At 42.0% G+C, this 19296-nt stretch overlaps 1 protein-coding gene across 9 annotated transcripts in view; it reads right to left on the bottom strand.

Annotated features, from left to right (window-relative positions):
* SYNE2 (spectrin repeat containing nuclear envelope protein 2) overlaps nucleotides 1–19296 on the bottom strand; it is a 330497-nt gene that overhangs the window by 55456 nt on the left and 255745 nt on the right. For all 9 annotated transcript variants that reach the window (XR_014312639.1, XM_082734135.1, XM_082734134.1 and 6 more), the window contains exons 82-92: nucleotides 18843–18989; nucleotides 17409–17585; nucleotides 15724–15879; nucleotides 14233–14385; nucleotides 8665–8835; nucleotides 8089–8219; nucleotides 5266–5470; nucleotides 3551–3730; nucleotides 2690–2818; nucleotides 1287–1441; nucleotides 1031–1175 (exon numbers count right to left, since the gene is read on the bottom strand). Coding sequence is in view for 8 of the 9 variants with exons in the window: in XM_082734135.1 (XP_082590261.1) it covers nucleotides 1031–1175; nucleotides 1287–1441; nucleotides 2690–2818; nucleotides 3551–3730; nucleotides 5266–5470; nucleotides 8089–8219; nucleotides 8665–8835; nucleotides 14233–14385; nucleotides 15724–15879; nucleotides 17409–17585; nucleotides 18843–18989 (1749 nt within the window). In the remaining variant the exon portion in view is untranslated. The remainder of the gene's footprint in view (nucleotides 1–1030; nucleotides 1176–1286; nucleotides 1442–2689; nucleotides 2819–3550; nucleotides 3731–5265; nucleotides 5471–8088; nucleotides 8220–8664; nucleotides 8836–14232; nucleotides 14386–15723; nucleotides 15880–17408; nucleotides 17586–18842; nucleotides 18990–19296) is intronic.

Raw genomic sequence — 19296 nt, forward strand, 5'->3', positions numbered from 1 at the left:
CATTTTCAAATTATTGGAGCCTCACTGCAAAAAATGCTCGGCCATCATATCCACAGGTGTGTGGATACAATCTCAGAAGCAAACAGGCCAAATAATAATGACATCTAATGCCCATTTATTGGGCATTCAACACTAGTTAGGCACTGTGTAAAACATGCATGTCTCCCTAATTCCTCAATCTTTAGAGGTAGGTACTATTTTTTAGAGATTTTATTTATTTGAAAGAGTGAGCAAGTGAGAGTGGCTATGAGAAGGAATGGAACAGAGAAGAGAGAGAAGCAGACTCCCTGCTGAGCAGGGAGCCTGAGGTGGGGCTCTACCTCAGGACCCTGGGATCATGACCTGAGCCAAAGGCAGATGCTTAACCTACCGAGCCACCCAGGTGCTCCAGACTAAGTACTATTACCATACCCATCTAAAGACGAGGCAACTAAGATGTAAAGAGGTTTGGTAATTTAATCAAGATTATTCAGGGTGTTTTGGTTCAATGAACTTCATTTTCACTGGAGGGCATTAATGTAACAAGCAGACTTAAATCAGTTACATTAAAAATTACAGTGACCTAATCATGCATACTTTCAAAATGCAGTATCTGCCTATAACCACTAAGGGTACTTCCAAATGTCCATCAGCCCATGCATGGGGAAATTCCCCTGTCCAATCGTTAATGCTCCAATTGCAATTCTACTAGGTGCTTCAATATTTTAGAGAATTATTCAGTGCAAATGCAGAGATGAAGCTGCAGTATTTCAGCCTGGTCTTGGTATGTTTGCATTCTATGGGAGCCAAGTTGTGCTAACGCTTCCACCTACTGCAGAAAATCTAGGAGTTCGCTCATTAACAAAGTGGAGCAGTAAAAATGTTGAAACTTATGAAATGTGTGAGAATTTTACAATCAACTGACCAATGAATCTGCCACAAGACCGACCTTCGGTATCCAAGGGTTGACAGATTTAAAATAAAATACAGTATCTTTTCCCAACTCCTGCCCAGGGTGAGGGCACAAAGTAGCGGGAGAGCAAAGATTTACCTCGTATGTTTTCTGCTGTTCCAGAAGAGCTGGGAGGCTGTCGGCAACATTCACCTCGAGTGTCTCTTCTATCTTCTCCAAAAGTTGGACCCATTTTTCGCAGCAATAAAGGAACTTTTTATTCAAGCCAGTTCCCTGCAACTCACTGCAAAGGTTTATAAACAAACAAGAGTCATAAAACAATGTCATTCCTGAGCTTAAGCTGGTCACTGCAGCTTTTCACGGAAACAGAACGGTAGGGACAGGATGCTCTGACCTGCAGTGTTCCAGCGCCGTGGCCGTGGCCCGAATCCACTGCCGGTTCATGTTCTGTAACGTCTTTACGGCTATGTCACTAACTGGGAGCTTGAGGCTTACTTCATTCAAATGCTCAACAGCAAGTGACTGGGCCGTCAGTGCCAGCACGTGGTTCTATTAAAAAAAAATTACATTTCAGGTTTCTGGAGGTCAATAAGCGACCCAGATGATGAAAAGACCTCAGAGATCCTGCAGACCACCCTTATCTCAATCATGAGGGAAAACGGGGGGCCTATATAGGTAAATGACTGGCCCACAGTCAAACAACCAGCTAATGGGAGAGCTGGTGAACCCTGATCTCCCAATCCTGCGGCTTTTCTAGAACAAGTGCACGTGTGGTCAGCACCTGAATGCCCCAGGAAATAGAAAATCATGTCAGATTATGTTTTTAAAAAAGATGGAAATTAGGGTTTTTTTTTTTAAAGGACCCATTTAGGACCTTCAAAAGTCCCATGTAGTCTGCCAAGAACATGACCTTCAACAGATCATGTAGTTTACCCACAAAAAAATAACCCCGGTAAAGCATGGTACTTAAAACATCCGTATTTTGATAGGACATGAAATCACAAGAATGCAAACTCAGCAAAATGTTATTTTTAAAATATTCCAGGGACAGCATCTAGGTCAATGATATGTTAAGCAAGCATCCTTCACGATATCCATGATATCACTACGGAACTCTGCCACAGTAATCCAGGCCAGGGTCAGCAAACTTTTTCTGTAAAGGGCTACATCATAAATTTTGCAGCTTTTATGGGCCATTTGATCTCTGTTATAACAAGTCAGCTCTGCCCCTGCAGCATGAAAGCTCCCAAAGAGAATTAATAAATGGAGGGGCATGACTGTGTACCAGTAACACTTTATATGATCAGGTGGGAGACAAGGTCTGGACAGTGGGCCACAGTTAGCTGACTCTTGATCTAGGTTATGGATATCGGTCCTTAGGCGTCTGTAGGATCCAGAATTCTTTAATTTATGCTACTTACACTAAACTTATTAGTTTAATAAAGAAATAAAAACTACAAAATTCATTTATAGGCTACTTTACTTTTGATCTTCAACTAACCAGAGAAATTCAATTAATCACAACAGCCAGTTCCTAGATTATTCTAGTTCACTGAAGTTAATTAGTAAAGATGTCAAAACTTTTTAAATCTACTAAATTTACCATGGCATATTACTAAAATAGATCTCTGTGTTGTCATACTCTTCTAGGCCTTAGGGCAAATAAAGCCAAGAATGAATGGCATATAAATGACCGTGCTCCAGTGACGATACAAACAAATTCTCTAACTCAACAGTCACTAGCCTTTTACCTTATGATGAGTCTAAGCCCTAAGGAAACAGAAATATTGGCAATACCAGGAATAAGTCAAGGTTTTCCTCCTTTTCTTGATGGTAGAGTTTATCCAAATTCTCTTCTTCACGCATGATGAGACCTTTTAAAGATTCTAAGCGGTCCCCAAAATCCTTGAACTGTGACAGAACAAACTAGAACAAGAGAAGTTTTCATTAGAAACCATTTTCATGTGCATATGTAACAGAATTATGCACAGTCTTGGAAGCTGATAGAAGCTCAAGGTGCTTTCAACCCCCAGCAGCTCATTGTTATCTTGACTACTCAGAGATGAATATTCAGAAGACTCCTTGTTTTCCCTCCTGCATTCATGCCTCTGGCAAAGCTTGCTTAACTTGCTTAACTAGCAAGCTTCAGGGATGACTGGATCACCTGCTTGGGGCGGTCTAGAGAGGACGGTTCATGAGTCCTCTGCTCCCTCAGTCTTGCTAGTTAAATTTTCTCTTCCTGTTGCTACTGACATGTGATACTGGAGCTCTGGGGCCTTCTGTTCTTTCTGACAGCTCTTGCAGTAAAGGTTTTTCCAGAAATGAATAAAGAGTATAACGGATGGTTAAGCTTTAAGCAGCTATTTCCATGACTCAAGGACCCCCTTTGGAGATCCAAATAACTATGCGATCTGAACAGTGTAAGGAATCTAATAGCTCATTTCTTCAACTAACACGTTCAATGAAGAACAGAGGTTTGCACATGACCTGCTCATTGCCCAATGTGATTGAACGGTCATCGGAGGGCATCTTGATTCTGTAGTTTCCCTGAGGAGCCTTCCATACAGCACTAAAAACTATTACTTCGCAAGATATGAGGGATTGAGGGTAGCTTGCCAATGCCCAAGATTACAACTTGAATGGAAATATGAGATGAACCTCAAATTCATTAGCCTTCACAAGCAGCATCTTTTCCAAGTAAGCAGCCCTCTGGAGGGAATACAGTTGTGCAGAGCGGGGTACGTGGGTGCCGGACTCTGGGAGCTGCGGAAGTCGATCAAGGAGAGTGGAATTCTGGAGAAAGGCTTCTTTTGTCTCCTGTACATCATGCTGCAGTTCCTGGAGGAGAAATAGTGGACAGAAAACACTTCTACCTCCAATCGTAACACAAATTCCCATGCTCACTACTCTGTCAACATCTAGGAGAATTTCTGCCCTAAAATTGTGGGTGTGGCTCTTTGTTAGTGTTTATTTTTTTGATAGTGTTTATTTTAATTTTTTTAAAAGATTTTATTTATTTGACAGAGTGAGATCACAAGCAGGCAGAGAGGGGGAAGCAGGCTCCCTGCCGAGCAGAGAGCACGATGAGGGGCTCGGGGCTCGATAGCAGGACCCTGGGATCATGACCTGAGGCGAAGGCAGAAGCTTAACCCACTGAGCCACCCAGGCACCCCAACAGCGTTTATTTTAAAGAACTGAAAAAACCAAGCTTTCATTATATGAGGTGCATCAGTGGTGCTCTTCAGAAATATGTCAGTTTAGAGATCAACAGAGTTTGGGCCTTCCAGTGTAAAGACTGGAGACCACCCGGGTAGATTCCTCTGTTTTGTGTTTCTAATCATTGAACACTTCAGGGATCTGCTTTAAGGCTATTTTATGAATCAGTGCAACTCTATCCTGTGTTTGAGATTTTATGACATAAATGGGCTCATTTGCAGAGACTATAGAATCTCATTAATCAAGCTGATTTTAGGGCTACTCTATAAATACAGCGTATGTGAAATCTGTTTAAACAACAGATCAGGTAGAAGTTAATCTGAAATACAGATATTTGTTGGATTGTCTAAGTTGATTAACACTTTTTGATTTGACCCTTAGTATCAGAAGATACACACAATGCATCTGGTCACCCAGTTTAAAACTACAGAGTGGAGTGCCTGGGTGGCTCAGTGGGTTGGGCCGCTGCCTTCGGCTCGGGTCGTGATCTCAGGGTCCTGGGATCGAGTCCCATATTGGGCTCTCTGCTCAGCGGGGAGCCTGCTTCCCTCTCTCTCTCTGCCTGCCTCTCCATCTACTTGTGATTTCTCTCTGTCAAATAAATGAATAAAATATTTTAAAAAAACAAAAAACAAAAACAAAAAACTACAGAGTATTCACTTTCTGGGCATTAATCATTCTAACAGGATAAAATTATACAACTTTTAAATATAGTCTAAAAATCATTAGAAATGATTAGAAACCCACAGAAATGCCATATTAATGTGGCATGAATCCATGATTATTTCTAAAGCAAGACCATAGATGTGTATGTGAGTATAGATGATCATACTCAGTTGAGATACTTTTGCCTTTGTTGGAGACCTGGTATGAGGCTTTTGCTTTGGAGATTTACCTGTCAGACTGAAAGGGGAAACCTGAAATGAGATGCTGTCAGGTGCCCTTGACCTACTTAACCCGCTGCCTAGACCTCACTCTGAGCAGCCACCTGTCTCTCCCAACCCTGCAACACCCAGGCTCATTCGTGTCCTACATGGGCTGCTCATGAACCTGTCCTGACCCACTTCTTTGTCTCTGTGGTCTGTCTAGTCCCTGGGTCATGGCCCTATCTGTTGGGCTGTCTTGGCCCTGGTTTTCCCAATGGGCTTTGCATCCACCTTTACATCCTGCAGGGCTGGGGTCAGGATGTCAGCCAGGTTGTTTCCAGACATGTTGATGTTTTCAAGCTCTTGGTACTTTGCTTCTTGCTGCTCCAGCCTCGCTGTGGCTTCTGTGTGAGCACTGTTATATGCCTTCCAGAGCTGGAGCAGGCTCTGGGCCTTCTGCAACTGGTCTGCAATGTCTTGGTTTACCTGGGTCCACCTGTCAAAACAACATGAACAAGGGGACGCTCAGACCACCCGTCCCATTGCAGCAAAAGCACAGTGCACACATTCTGCCGACAGGTAAATAAAATAGCAGATAGGCTGATGAGACATAAATGACATTTTTATTAATGTATCACCATTATATAAACAGAAGTTCCAAATCAGGACATTTCATCAACTTTCTAATTCTCAACAAAAACTACCAAATTTGTGACTGGCAAGATCTATCGTATCATGAATATCTGTTAGGCAAAGACAGAAAACGTGCTGAACTGCAGGCCTGATGAAACCTTCTCCACATGGGAGGGTCTCCTGGTTTAGAGATGGGGGGGTCATTAAGTAGGCCTTATTTAAATTGTGCTTATGCCAACCTTATTTTATTTTATTTTTGAAGATTTTATTTATTTGTCGGAGAGAATGAAAGAGAGAGAGAGAAATCACAAGCAGGAGTAGGGCAGAGGGAGAAGCAGGCTCCACACTGAGCAGGGAGCCTGATGTGGGCCTTAATCCCAGGACCAAGGGATCACGACCTGAGCCAAAGGCAGATGCTTAACCAACTGAGCTACTGACGCGTCCCCAAATTTATTTTCTAATTACAAAAGCAAATGTCCCTTATGTAACAGCAGGAATAATGGAAATCATTTTTACTCCACATACAGACTGTAGTACCTTTCCTATATGACTTAAAAATTTCCCCGTTATTAATAAAAAATAAGGAAGTCTTATTTGAAATGGCCATATATAGTAGTCTTTAAATGGTCTGGTTTTTGTTTAATTACCAAATTTGAAATTAATGCGGATACTGAAGTAATTTTCAATTTTTGCTTTCAAATCTAATGCTCACATACAACTTTGTTCAAAAGGCCATTTTTTGTTATTTCAAGACACTGGCCTTAAATTAGATTTCTGAGAGAATTACTCTAGTCAAGGAATAAAAATATGTAAATATTTTTAAGGTTATAGGTATATATATATATGGTCAAACTAGCTTTCTGGAAGCATTGTAATATTTACATTTTTCCCTGAAGAACATGAAAATGCTTGTATCAGAATATCCTTAACCCTGCTAAACAGATGGAAAAGGAAAAATGGCACAACTGCTTCATTTTTATGGATTTCAAAAATCTTAGTGAAACAGTGTGTGTGTGTGTGTGTGTGTGTGTTTAAAGATTTTATTTTATTTATTTGCGAGAGATCGAGTGAGCATAGCAGGGGGAACACGACAGAGGGAGAACGCAGGCTCCCTGCTGAGCAGGAAGCCCAATGTGGGGCTTAATCCCAGGACCTCAGGATCTGACCTAAGCAGAAGGGAGACACTTAACCAGCTGAGCCACCCAGGAATCCCAGAATAGATTTTTTTTTATAAAAAGATTATTTACTTATTTATTTGAGAGAAAGAGCACGAGAGGGGACATGTCAGAGGGAGAAAAAGACTCCCCGCCAAGCAGGGAGCCCAATGTGGGACTCAATCCCAGGACTCCAGGACCATGACCCAAGCCAAAGGTAGTCGCCCAACCAACTGAGCCACCCAGGTGCCCCAGAATAGTTTTCTCTTAACAATATTTTTTCCCAATTATAAATACAACATACCCTCCTTATAAAATAAAAACAAAACCCCACAGAACATGTATGTTTCAATCTATCCCTACGTCTGTACCTAGCTTATCTACCTACCTTTCTGCCTACATACTAGCCTACCTATCTATAAAGAGAAGATAACAAAACCACCTGACAGCTCATTAATGGTAATAATCATGAACACTTTGGTGCTATTTTCTGCAACCTTTTCCAACAAGCCTTCTGGTGCATTCTTGTGCCAACAATGTAACAAGTGGCAACAGCTGAATCTGTTTATAGCAAACTGCCCTGCCCTGTTTCGAGGGCGGCCCCGATACCGAAGTGGCATCAGATCCGTGTCTAGGTGCCTCCTTTCTCTCCCTCCTTCCCTTCTCCCAGTAAAGACTGGATCGTGAGTTGAGGATGCCACTGCGGGGCAGATAAATTGGACGCCCCCCGTTCAACACTTGTTGAGAGTAGATTTCCAGAGATGCTGACTCTGCGTGGAGGAAGGATAGAGAAAGGCACGGAGGGTAGCTCGCATGTCTTTGTCATCAGAGCAAATGATCTTTAGGCCAAATTTCATGTCCTACTGAGCAAAAATAAAAGCCTTGAAATGAACTAGGGCCACATTCCTTAGAAGGAACTTTCTACCGTAAGCAATTCATCAAAGAATTCTTTCCAACCTCATAAATCATCTCCCCAAGGGAGTGGTAACATCCCCTTTCCTCCATCTTACGTTTCTAGTGAAACAGATTGTCCATCTAACTACCCCATAAGCCTGTCTCTCTGCCCAGGATTTTGGTGTCCCTGAGACTCCACCTAGGCCGCTAGTCTGTGCCCTCTGAGAGTGGAGACCCTGGCTACAAGGTAAGAAACAGCCTTCCCCAAATCAAATCTTACATAACTAGACGCTTCAGAGCAGAAACCAGAATTGCACAAACCCAGTTATCTCCAACGACTACGAGGACTTCACAAAGCCGCTGTAACGTCATTCACCCCACCACAGGGAGATAAAGATACCTGCTGTTATTCAAACAGGATCTTAAAGCATACCTGGCATGCGTGCTCTGACATTTCTCTTCCATTATCTCAGCAACCGAGGGGCAGTGGTCCTTGAGTTTCCCAACCACCTCCTGCAGTTTCACCCAACGTCCTTCACTGCCCTCGGCTTCGTCTTGAAGAGACTGAGAGGAGAGAGTAGAAATGTTCCTTTCAGAACGGCCTGGCCACGTCCAAAGGAGGCAGCGGCTTTCCAACACGTGCTGCCACATCACAGTAACACGAACACTCAAACTTTAACAGGACTGGGGGAAATTATTAGAAATGTGAAGAAGAAAACAACCGAAAGGCATTCTTTCATTTAAGAAGAGAACTTTAAAAAGGACACTAACAGACACACACTCCAACAATGACGAAAAAGCCCAGGTATCCTTTTACGAAGTTTCACTCATCGGGCTCATGGGACTCATTTTGGAATTCCATGTTATGCTTTTGATGCTGCTTTTTAAGATACTGTTGTGTGCTTCTCTGTGGACAGCACTAAGGCCACTGTGTCCATTTCCGGGCTTGACTCCACTGGAGATTTTCTGCCAACAGTGGACGCACTGGGCCAAGATGTGGTTAATTTACCTGAAGGCTCTCCACCTGGCATCTTAAGGCTTCTAATGACAAAACCACAGGCTTGCTGTGCTCCATGCAGTACCAGAATCGGATTGTCATCATCGTCACCTCCTCATACAGTTTATCACAAACCTTCCACTGCTGTAAAACAGACTGCATGGAGGTCTTGAGCTCATTGACCTGTATGAGAAGTGGAAACATTTAGGAAATCATTGAGAAGAGGCTCTCTCATCATCTTCTCCCTTCTAAGGATTCTTTTTTTTTTTTTTTTTTTTAAGATTTTATTTATTTATCAGAGAGAGAGGGGGGGAGGGAGCGAGCACAGGCAGACAGAATGGCAGGCAGAGGCAGAGGGAGAAGCAGGCTCCCCGCTGAGCAAGGAGCCCGATGTGGGACTCGATCCCAGGATGCCGGGATCATGACCTGAGCCGAAGGCAGCTGCTTAACCAACTGAGCCACCCAGGCGTCCCACCCGTCTAAGGATTCTACCATGGGATCCAAATTAGGCATCTCAGTTGGAGGGCACTGGGTGAATGTCCGTGATTAACCCAGGTGGGAAGGGTAGGTTAATGAACTAAAAATATCAGAGAGGACTAAGTTTTAAAACAGGTGAATGGAAAAGAGCCCTAAGGCCAGAAGGATCAGCAGAGATAAAGCTCAGCCCAGCAGGAGACAGCCCAGGGAATAAACAACAGGTGGGGAATCAGGATCTGTGAGCATACATGTCTGTGACAACCTGAGCTTTCTGATCTCGGACAAGTTACTTAACCCTTGAACTCATTTCCCGACTCACAAAACAGATAAAATAAATAAAAACACAAATAACACAGTGTCTGTGAAAGTGTTCTGAAAATTGTAAAGCATTATAAGTATAAAATGTTTTCTGTTGGCCAGCACTGAGTCACTGTAAGTTGGAGAGGCACATGCTCGGTCAAAATGGTACGCAAGGACCAAGCAGGAGGAAATGCAATGGCGGGCTTATTTTATCCTTTAGTATGTTGGATAACTGTAGGAGGCTGAAGCATGTCAACGATCTCAGATACAACTGAGAATATGTATGTATATTTAGTTCTATATGTTGCATAAAGAACATTTACAGCTCAACAATAAAAAAAGCAAATAACCAAAGAATTAAATTGGGCAAAGGATTGAACAGATACCTCTCGAAAGAACATCCACAGTCATTAGAGAAATAGAAATCAAAACAACAATGAGATGTCATTTCACATCCACTAAGATGGCTATAATCCAAGTTGGACAATAACCAGTGTTGGCGAGAGTGTGGAAAAACTAGAACTCTAATATATTGCCGGTAGAAACATAAAATGGTACAGCATCTGTAGAAAAATATTTGTCAATTCCTCAAAAAGTTAAGTACAGAGTTATCATATGACCCACTAATTCCACTCTTAGGTTTATTCCCCAGAGAAATGGAAATGTATGTTCATACAAAACCTGTACCCAAATGTTCATAGCAGCATGATTCATGAAAAGTCAAAACCACCCAAATGTCCATCAATGGATAAACTAAGCGTGCTATATCCATACAATGGAACATTATTCACCCATAAAGTTCTGACACAGACTATAATACTGATGTTGAAAACATGCCAGGTGAAGGAAGACAGAGAAGGCCGTATGTTGTATGATTCCACATGTACAAACTGTCCAGAATAGGCACATACATAGACAAAGTAGTTAGTGTTTCTAGGGACTAAGGGAAGGGAGGAATGCAGAGTAATGGGGGTTTCTTTTTGCATCGACAAAAATGTCCTGGAATTTCACAGTACTAATGGTTTGTCTACCTCTGTCCATACACTAAACCACTGAACTGTACACTCAAAAGGGTGGTTTTATGGTATTTGAATTATATCTCAATTTAAAATAAGGATCTGAGTAGAAATGGAGTGTGATTACGATGTTGGCCCAACTGGGCAGCTTCATTTGTGACGTGATGTCAATTTTAGATGTAACCACCCAGTCTGCGCTCAGGCCTCTGTTCTCTGCTTCACATCTACGTGGAGGACACAAAGCGATGTTGACAGGCAGGCTTCCTCAAACCCTGCCCCAAACAGGGACAGATAAAGAACCACCTGGGATGCTAAAATATCAGTCTCACAACTGGCAACTGTGTAGACGGAATGTCTTTACAAGGGCTCAAAGGCTCAGGAAAAGAATCCATCATTAAGAAAGAACAAAAGATAGTAAGGAAACAAAGGAGGTAGGAAGCGAACTCCCTACAGAAGCTACAGACTTCTCTGCATGGCAGGGATGAGTCAGATAAAAGGGTTCCTCCAGGCACATGGCTACACAAGGCACCGCCAGGGTCCAGGCCACAGAGGCCTTCCTGGCTTCTACATACCAAGTTGGTACATCTACTGGTCCACTTAAGGGCAACCCTCAGACTATTACAGCTTCAAGGAAAAGAAATGGCACATGTGGTTTGAGGGAAAGATAAAAAGACCATGAAGCAAAATTCACTACACCAGAAACAAAGAGGAACATTTTCAGAATGCTAAAAGTAGAATCAGCCAGTAGGGCAGCAGAGGCATTGCTAAAAGCTAGTATGATCACCCCTATTTTACAGACCAGGAAATTGAGCCATAGAGAGGTTAAGTACCTGCCCTGGGACACAGATAAAAATCTGGCAGCCCCATTTTCTATTCAGAGAGAGAATCAAAGCCCTTGCTCTTAAAGATGGGGCTCTACTGACTTTGGAATACTTATGAATGGATGGTCTAGGTTTTGTGTTTTCTGCATTAAAAACAACAACAACAAAAAAAAAACTTTGGGGCACTTGGCTGGCTCAGTCAGTAGAGCATGCAACTCTGATCTCAGAGGTCATGAGTTCAAGCCCCACATTAGGTAGAGAGATATACTTTAAAAAATAAATTAATAAGAAAAATAGCACTGAGGGGTGCCTGGCTCACTGGGTTAAGCCTCTGCCTTCAGCTCAGGTCATGATCTTAGGGTCCTGGGACTGAGCCCTGCATTGGGCTCTCTGCTCAGCAGGGAGCCTGCTTCCCCCACCCCTTGCCTGTCTCTCTGCCTGCTTGTGATCTCTGTCAAATAAATACATAAAATCTTTAAAAAAAAATAATAAGATGTAGCATTGAGATATAACTTACATTCCATATGATTCCCCTATTTAAAGTATACAATCACCATCATCAGTTTTAGAACATCACCCCAAAAAGAAAACCCACCCAATCGGCAGCCTCTCCTCATTCTTCGCCAACTCTTCCACAGCCATAATCTAGCTTTGCTCCCTAGAGAAATACAATACATAGTCTTCGGTGACTGCCTCCTTTCACTTAGCATGTTTTCCAGGCCATCAATGTAGTCACTGTCAGTACTTCATTCCCTTTTATGGCTGAGTAATATCTCATTGCATGGATATACCATTTATTTATCCATTCGTAAGTCGAGGGACACTTGGATTGTGTCTACTTCTTAGCTATTATGAATCATTCTGCGAGGAACATTCATGCGTAAGTTTTTGGTGTGGACATGTGTTCTCATTTCTCTTGGGTAGACAGTTGGGAGTGAAGTTGCTGAGTCATACAGTAAGTCTATGTTTAAGCATTTTAGGACCTGCCAGGCTTTCTCTAAAGCAGCTGCTCCCTCCTGCATTCACCAGCAGGATGGGTTTCAATGCCTCCATACCCTTGCTAACATTTGTTCGTCTGCCTTATTATTACCACGACTGAGGGGGGTGTAAAGCAGTGTTTAATTGTGGCTTTGCTTTGCATTTCCTTGATTAATAATATTGAGCACCTTTTCAGGTACTTATCGGCCATTCATATATTCTTTAGAGAAATAGCTATTCAGATCACTCACTCATGTTTTCCCTTCGGTCATGTGTCCTTTCTATATTGTAGATTCAAGCCCCTAACCATGCAAATATTTTCTTCTATTTTGTGGTGTGTCACTTCACTTTGGTGATGGTGTCCTTTCAAACACAAAAGTGTTTAGTGTTGATGAAGTCCACCTTATTTTTTCTTTCATTGTTTATGCTACTGGTGTTATACCCAAGAAACTATCACCTAATCTACTGACGCAGATTTAGACCCAGGTTTTCTTCTAAGAGTTTTATAGTTTCAGCTCTTGTACCTTTGATCGATTTAATTTTTATACAAGGTATGAAGGTATAGGTCTAACTTCATTCTTTTGAATGTGGATATACAGCTCTCCTAGAACCATATTTTGAAAAGACTATCTCCCTACCCTGGAACTGTCTTGATATCCTTGTCTAAGAATTAGTTAACTGTAATTTGAGGGTTTATTTCTGGACTCTTAGTTCTAGTCCATTTATCTATACATCTATCTTCTATGGTTAGTACCATCTGCATGTTTTTTTAACTTGCATTATCTCAATCTTTTTTACCCTACATTTTTATTATAATCTACTGTGTTGTGATTATCTGTTCAAGTATGTTTCCTCCAGGGAGCTCTTTGTGTGGGATACATTTATTTTCTTGTTTATCTTTGTACTGTTGGCAGTGAGCCCAGTGCCTCACAGAAGATACATTTAACAAATGACTCACACAAGGTGTGTTAAGCTCATCTCTGTTTTCCTGCCTGAGTTCTAAGGGAGAAAGGAGGTTGAGGGTCAACTATGAGTTTCAGTCATAAAGGCTATTCCCAATTCCCTCTTGGAGCAAATGGTCAAAAGTAGCTTTTAGAAGACAACAAATGAATCCACAATAAGGACCTCTGGGAAGTATGGACACACCTATACAATTGGCTAATATTTACAGTTTTTCTCTCCATTTGTGGGGAACCATGAAAGTTGTAATATACACTGATGCCTGTCTTTGCTCTTTTGGTGCTCTAACTCCTAAAAGGGGTAAATGCAGACTTTAACATGTCTTCCATGGTTCCTGGGTGGCTCAGTTGGTGAAGGGTCTGCCTTCAGCTCAGGTTACCATCCCAGGATCCTGGGATGGAGTCCCACAGGGTGGTGGCCCTGCTCAGCAGGGAGTCTGCTCCTCTCTCTCCCTTTGCCCCTCCCTGGCTTGCGCTCTCTTGCTTACTCTCTCTCAAATGAATAAAAAGTATTTAAAAAAAATAAGACCTGTTTCATAAAACGATGAGGCATTTTTTACATGCTTCCTCTTCAACACATGCTGTGCTTCTCCCCACCTCTGAAGTTCTCCATATGCTGACCACACTTCTGACTTAATAGAGGCTACAGGAGACAGGATCACTCCCTCCCTGAGGCACCTCCCTGGAGATGCTTTTTCTTAGCAGCTCCTGTGTATGTGGCCAGGAAATAGTGCCAGATGCTTGTTGGGTTGGGGAGTGGAGACATCTTTGTCTGTGAGTACATTAGACAAAACAAAGATAACCAAATGAATCTCTAGCTTGCCAATGGTGTTGGAACTGGTGGCTCTACCTCTAATTATCCAGGGCAAAAACAATGGGATTTGAAATGCTTTTCTCTACTTGCGTATTTCTCTGAGCAACTCCTCAGTTTTTATTTAGCACGGCATGAGTTTCTGTAATTAAACAAAAACCAAAAAAGATGAAAGAATACATGAAGAGGAACAGTATATTTCAAATGAGTTCTAGTACCTGGTTGATAACACTGCTCCTTTTTTGAAATAACCCATCAATCCTGGATGTTGTGTCTTCCAACAGTGGCACTGTCCCACTCTCCAAAGTCAGGTAACCTTGTCTCAACTCATCCAGGGCTTTGGATTTAACTGCAAGTTGATTTTCTATATCCTGGAAGGGTGAGAGGGGAAAGTTTTCAATGCACAATTCATAGAACAATACGGTGTAAGAGAAAGGAGATTGCCCTTCTCTAGTAAAAATGCCATAATTAAATAACATCACACCTAAACACATTTTTAATCACCATACATTCAATTTCTGCAACTATTACAGTATGAATTTTTATAATAATTTCAATCACTACATAGATCTAGATTTCAGAAGAGTCTAGGGAATAAGTGGTTATCATCATGGTATAGTAGAAAGAGCCCAGGAGACCCAGTCCCCATTCTGTGCCTGCCGGTATTGCCCATCTGAGCAGACCTTAAGTCATCAAACATCCAAGTCTCCATTTCTTCTCATCTGGAAAACAGTGAGGACACCCCATGCCGTGGGTAGTTTCGAACTCAAGTGAAACCAGGGTGGCCTGTGGGGGATGGTGTAGCACAGACCTGTGGCGTGTCGGCTACTGGATCTGAGGTGGCTGAAGGAATTCTAAATGGAAATGGCTAGTGGCTCCTCAGAAACAGGACAGGACCACTTGCAAGACCTCTTCTAATGAGCTCTGCTGCTCCCCTAGCATGCCCCGTATTGTTCTAGAACCTTCTCAGTAGAAATGGGTGTGAGCTGACCTCCAGCCCCAACAGGGAGTCGTGTCATGCCCTCACGCAGCAGCTGCAGAGGCAGCATCCCCTGTGCCGGCTATAGTGACAGGGATAGCCGGAGTGTTCTCAGTATGGAGGGACAAAATCCGGGCAGTACTCAAGGAAGATTAACCAACACTTGGGTGAGGGCATCTCAGAGACCAAGTGACCTGGCAAATGACAACAAAGCAAAACAAAGGGCACGGCCAAGAGCTATAAGCTCAAGTGTGATTTAGACAGTGGTTCCCAGGGTCAAGTGGTCCTGTCAGAACACATTACAGAGCAGGTAAAAGAAAATCACTTTCTTCTAAAGAAACAGAATGAAACGCTAAAAATAATGGAAACCTTAAGAGTAATTCTGTAAATACTGAGTAAGTTAATAAAAATTACACACACACACACAAATTGGAAAACATCAAAATGTCCTCTGAACATTTTCTTTTAGGAGTAACATTCAAGACTTAGGAACAACGATAATGGAAAATACCATCTTCTGCCTGTCATGAAAAAAAAATAGCAGTGTGCAATTTTGTAAAACCCATGGAAGACTATTTTATGTAACAAAGGAAGTACCTGGGGATTTGGAGAAGACCTTCAGAAGTACAGCCGCTTACCCTGGTCCTTGGGGCAGAAGCAGCGACTGAACCACACGACCACATAACCAGCCCGGCCACGCCGTGTGGACAGGAGCCACGTGCCTTCTCACCTGACAGTCCAGGAGTGTCTTCTGCACTGAGATTACACTTGCAGGTTTTTGTAAAGTTTTTAGTCTCTCCTCTTGGGCCTCTATCCAGTTGTTCAAAATCTGTATTTTGTTTTCATTCTCAGTGATACTTTCCAAAAGTTGTTCTAAATGTTGTATCTGTAAGTTACGAGAAAATGAAAAATTTAAACCACATACTTTAAAATGTAAATGTCATGACAGTTATTTTTAATTAAATAATTTTGTTTCTTTTCAGATTCCTCATATTTAGCATAAGATTTCCCAAAAACCTGTGGAATGACGACTCATAAATTAGGAAACAGAATTAAAATGCCCTCTGGCATTTGAAAGGAAAGCCAGCCTAAGCAACTTGACAGTTTTGGAATTCCACAATACCTGTACAAAATAAAAATTGTGTTCGTAACATGCAGTATTTTTTCATTGCACTATCTATTGATATACTTAAAAAAACTTTCTTTCCCTAGACACTCTTCATTAGAATGGCTTAAAAATTAAGTCAGTATCAAAAATATCACAAATAATCACTTCAATAAAATAATGACTTTTTAGCACCTGTGATTCTTCTCATTTCTATGCTCACAATTTTTATTAGGTTATAGTCACAAGATATGTAAAGTTTTATGTTCCTTTTCCAATATGTCATAGGCACCCGCTCAGCTGGCTATGACATATGCCTTTTATTAATTTAAAAGGCTGCCCAATGTTTTATCAAATGGACACAATATAATCTGATTATTCCTGTATATTTGGAAATTAAGGCATTTTACATTTTTCACCAGTATAAATAATGCTGAACCCTTTGTGTGCATATTTTACCCTTTTTTGAAGGGCTAGCCACTTAAGATAAATGTGTAAGAGGTGGCATGGCTAGGTAAAGAAATAAGATGATTATTATTCCAGTTCTTGAAATTTTCTAAATGCTTTTCAAAAGGGTATGTAAGCCATTATCTGCATATGAATGGGATAGCTTTGGGCTTTTATCTTACTAAATTTTTCTAATTTAATAAATGTATGTTACATAATGTTTACTCTGAATGCCTGTTAATTGAAGTTGTAATCTTTCCATGTTGATTTGCTAATTATAAATTTTCTCTTTTGTGAACTGTCTGTTCATGTTCTTTGTCCATTCATGCACTTGAATCTTAATTGTATAAATCCATTTGTATGTATTCTCTACAAATAAAGAAATCAACCAACTGCTACTATCAATTATATATAAATACTGAATATTCCTCCAAGAATAAGGTTTTCTTAATATTTTTCAGAGTCATGGAATGAAAGTCTACCACAAGGCCACGTACATTTTTCTTTTTTCATAATCTTTTCAAAGCTGTCATAGCTTTGCCATTTTTGAACATTTACTTTCACAGAAAATGTCAAAATCTCCAACCATTAAGTAGTCTCACATAATACTTGACCTCTTTTTAAAATTTCTCCTCTTCAGATGCCCAACTCAATTTCCCACTAATAAACCTCAAAGAAATAGGAACTTCATAGGCTCCTAGAGGCACCAACAAAGAATGTCAGAACACAGGCTTCATAAAAGGGCTATCTGGAGGGGATTATTAGACTTCCCTTGTGAGTTAACCATGAGTATCTTTTTAAATTTTTCAGAAAGCGGTATGTTGCAAAGGCCAAATCACACAAACTGTGACACGAGGGCACACCTTTCTATTTAGCGTTCCGTGTACCCGCTGCCATTGGCGATTCATCTCTCCCAGGTGCTCTGCAAACTCTGTTCTCTCGTAGCGTTTACTCTCTACATCACACGTGCTTAGCTGAAGTAATGACTGGTTGACAAAGTCAACGATCCACTGTTTATAGTCCATTTCCATTCTGAACTCCTAAAATAAACAAACAAAATTAAACCACCAAAACCTGAACTGAAGTAATTGAACAGGATCCTCCCTCTGGGGCACTCTAGGGAGCCCCAATCTCCCATTTGTTCCCCTAGGGGCACCCTTCTGGAGTTCTGTCCAACCCTTCCCCGAATCCCACTGAATGTCCACTTTGAGCGGAGAGTGTCTTGGAGAATTCCATGTGCCGAGGAGGCAGCAGGGAGAAAGCCATGTTGTATGTGCAACTTTGTTAGAGCCTATACTACAGAAGTGCGGACCCTCTAAAGATGCTACCACTCATTGAAGTGAGGATGTGTTAGCACAGAAAAATAAAACCCTTGCTAACATCACGCTTCATGACTAAGGAATTCATCCTCCATCTACCAGAGGCTCAATCCACCAGCCTGTGAGGGCTCTGAAGGCAATGACCAGAGTCTTCATTCATCTCCTGTGTTCCTAGTGGCGGGCCTGCCTGGCACACAGTAAATGCTTGTGTGTGGCCTGTTCAATGTTAGTTCCATCTACAGGAAACCAAACATCACGGAGAAGGCTGCCTTCATGTCTATTTATTGAAGGAAATCAACTTTTCCTTATGTATTCTCTTACGCAAAGAACAATTACTTAATATTCACTGGATGCCAGGTATCGGGCTAGGCGAGCTATTTCAGGGAGGTGAAGAATGGCCCCTGCTCTCCAGAAGCTAAGGCAAGGTGGAGAGACAGACAAGTCACCCAATAATTACAGCACCACGGAGACACCTAATCCCTGAAAGTCCAGTCATCTGGCAGGGAAGTCAGGAGCAGATTTCCAAGTAAGGTGACACCTGAGCAGACTCCAGAAAGGTGACGGAGAGCATTTCTATGGCTAGACGTGGGGCACGAAAATTCCAGCCCGAAGGACTAGTGCACACAGAAGCACGAGTGGGAAGAACGCCAGACATGGCAGGTTCTTTCGCTTCCGGCAGTGTCTAGGGTCTTAGCGGGGAATGAAGAAAGAGGAGGCTGGAGAGGTCGAGAGGGGCCAGAGCTAGTTACAAGCCTGCATTCTGCCCTGTGGTGACGGGAGCCACCACAGGAAACCAGGCAGCAGAAGAGCAAGTAGGCTAACATCTGCCTCGAATCACCCACCAACCACCCCATTCCTCGCTGCTACAGTGAGTTTTTTGAAATCCCATCCTAAGTGTCTCTTTGTTCTGTCTTTCCCTTCCGACTGACTTGCCTTCTTATTTAATGAAAAGGCTTCTAGCTCTTTTTGTTTAATTACCTTGTACTTCTGAAGCAGATTTTTCACTTGAGGTGCGGAACTCAGCGAGCGCTCTGAGTCTTCAGCCACGATGTGACGCTCTACATTGTTCATCCAGCTGATCATTTCTGTGATTGCTTCGCGAGATGGCAATTTCTCCATCTGAAGCTGCAAGGACAAAGCGATTTCCATTTAATTACCCGCCGTTGACAAAAATGAATCAGGGCATCCACTGAAGAGGCTATCTGGTTTGATAAAAGGTCCCGCTCCACAATTAGGCAGGTGACTCACAAAAACAAACCCAGCATTCAGGCTTAGAAAAAGCGACCCCCAAACAATGACGATGACCTTCACATGAAGGAACACAGTGATGCAGATAAACTGGGAAATAAAGTAATTAAGCCTGATTTCTCTGTTAAGAAAGATCCCACCGGGGGATAGGCCAGTAATTAAGACCTATATTCAGTGGAGCCAG

The sequence above is a fragment of the Mustela nivalis genome (genome assembly GCF_964662115.1).
Source record: "Mustela nivalis genome assembly, chromosome: 6".
NCBI classification, from domain to species: domain Eukaryota; kingdom Metazoa; phylum Chordata; class Mammalia; order Carnivora; family Mustelidae; genus Mustela; species Mustela nivalis.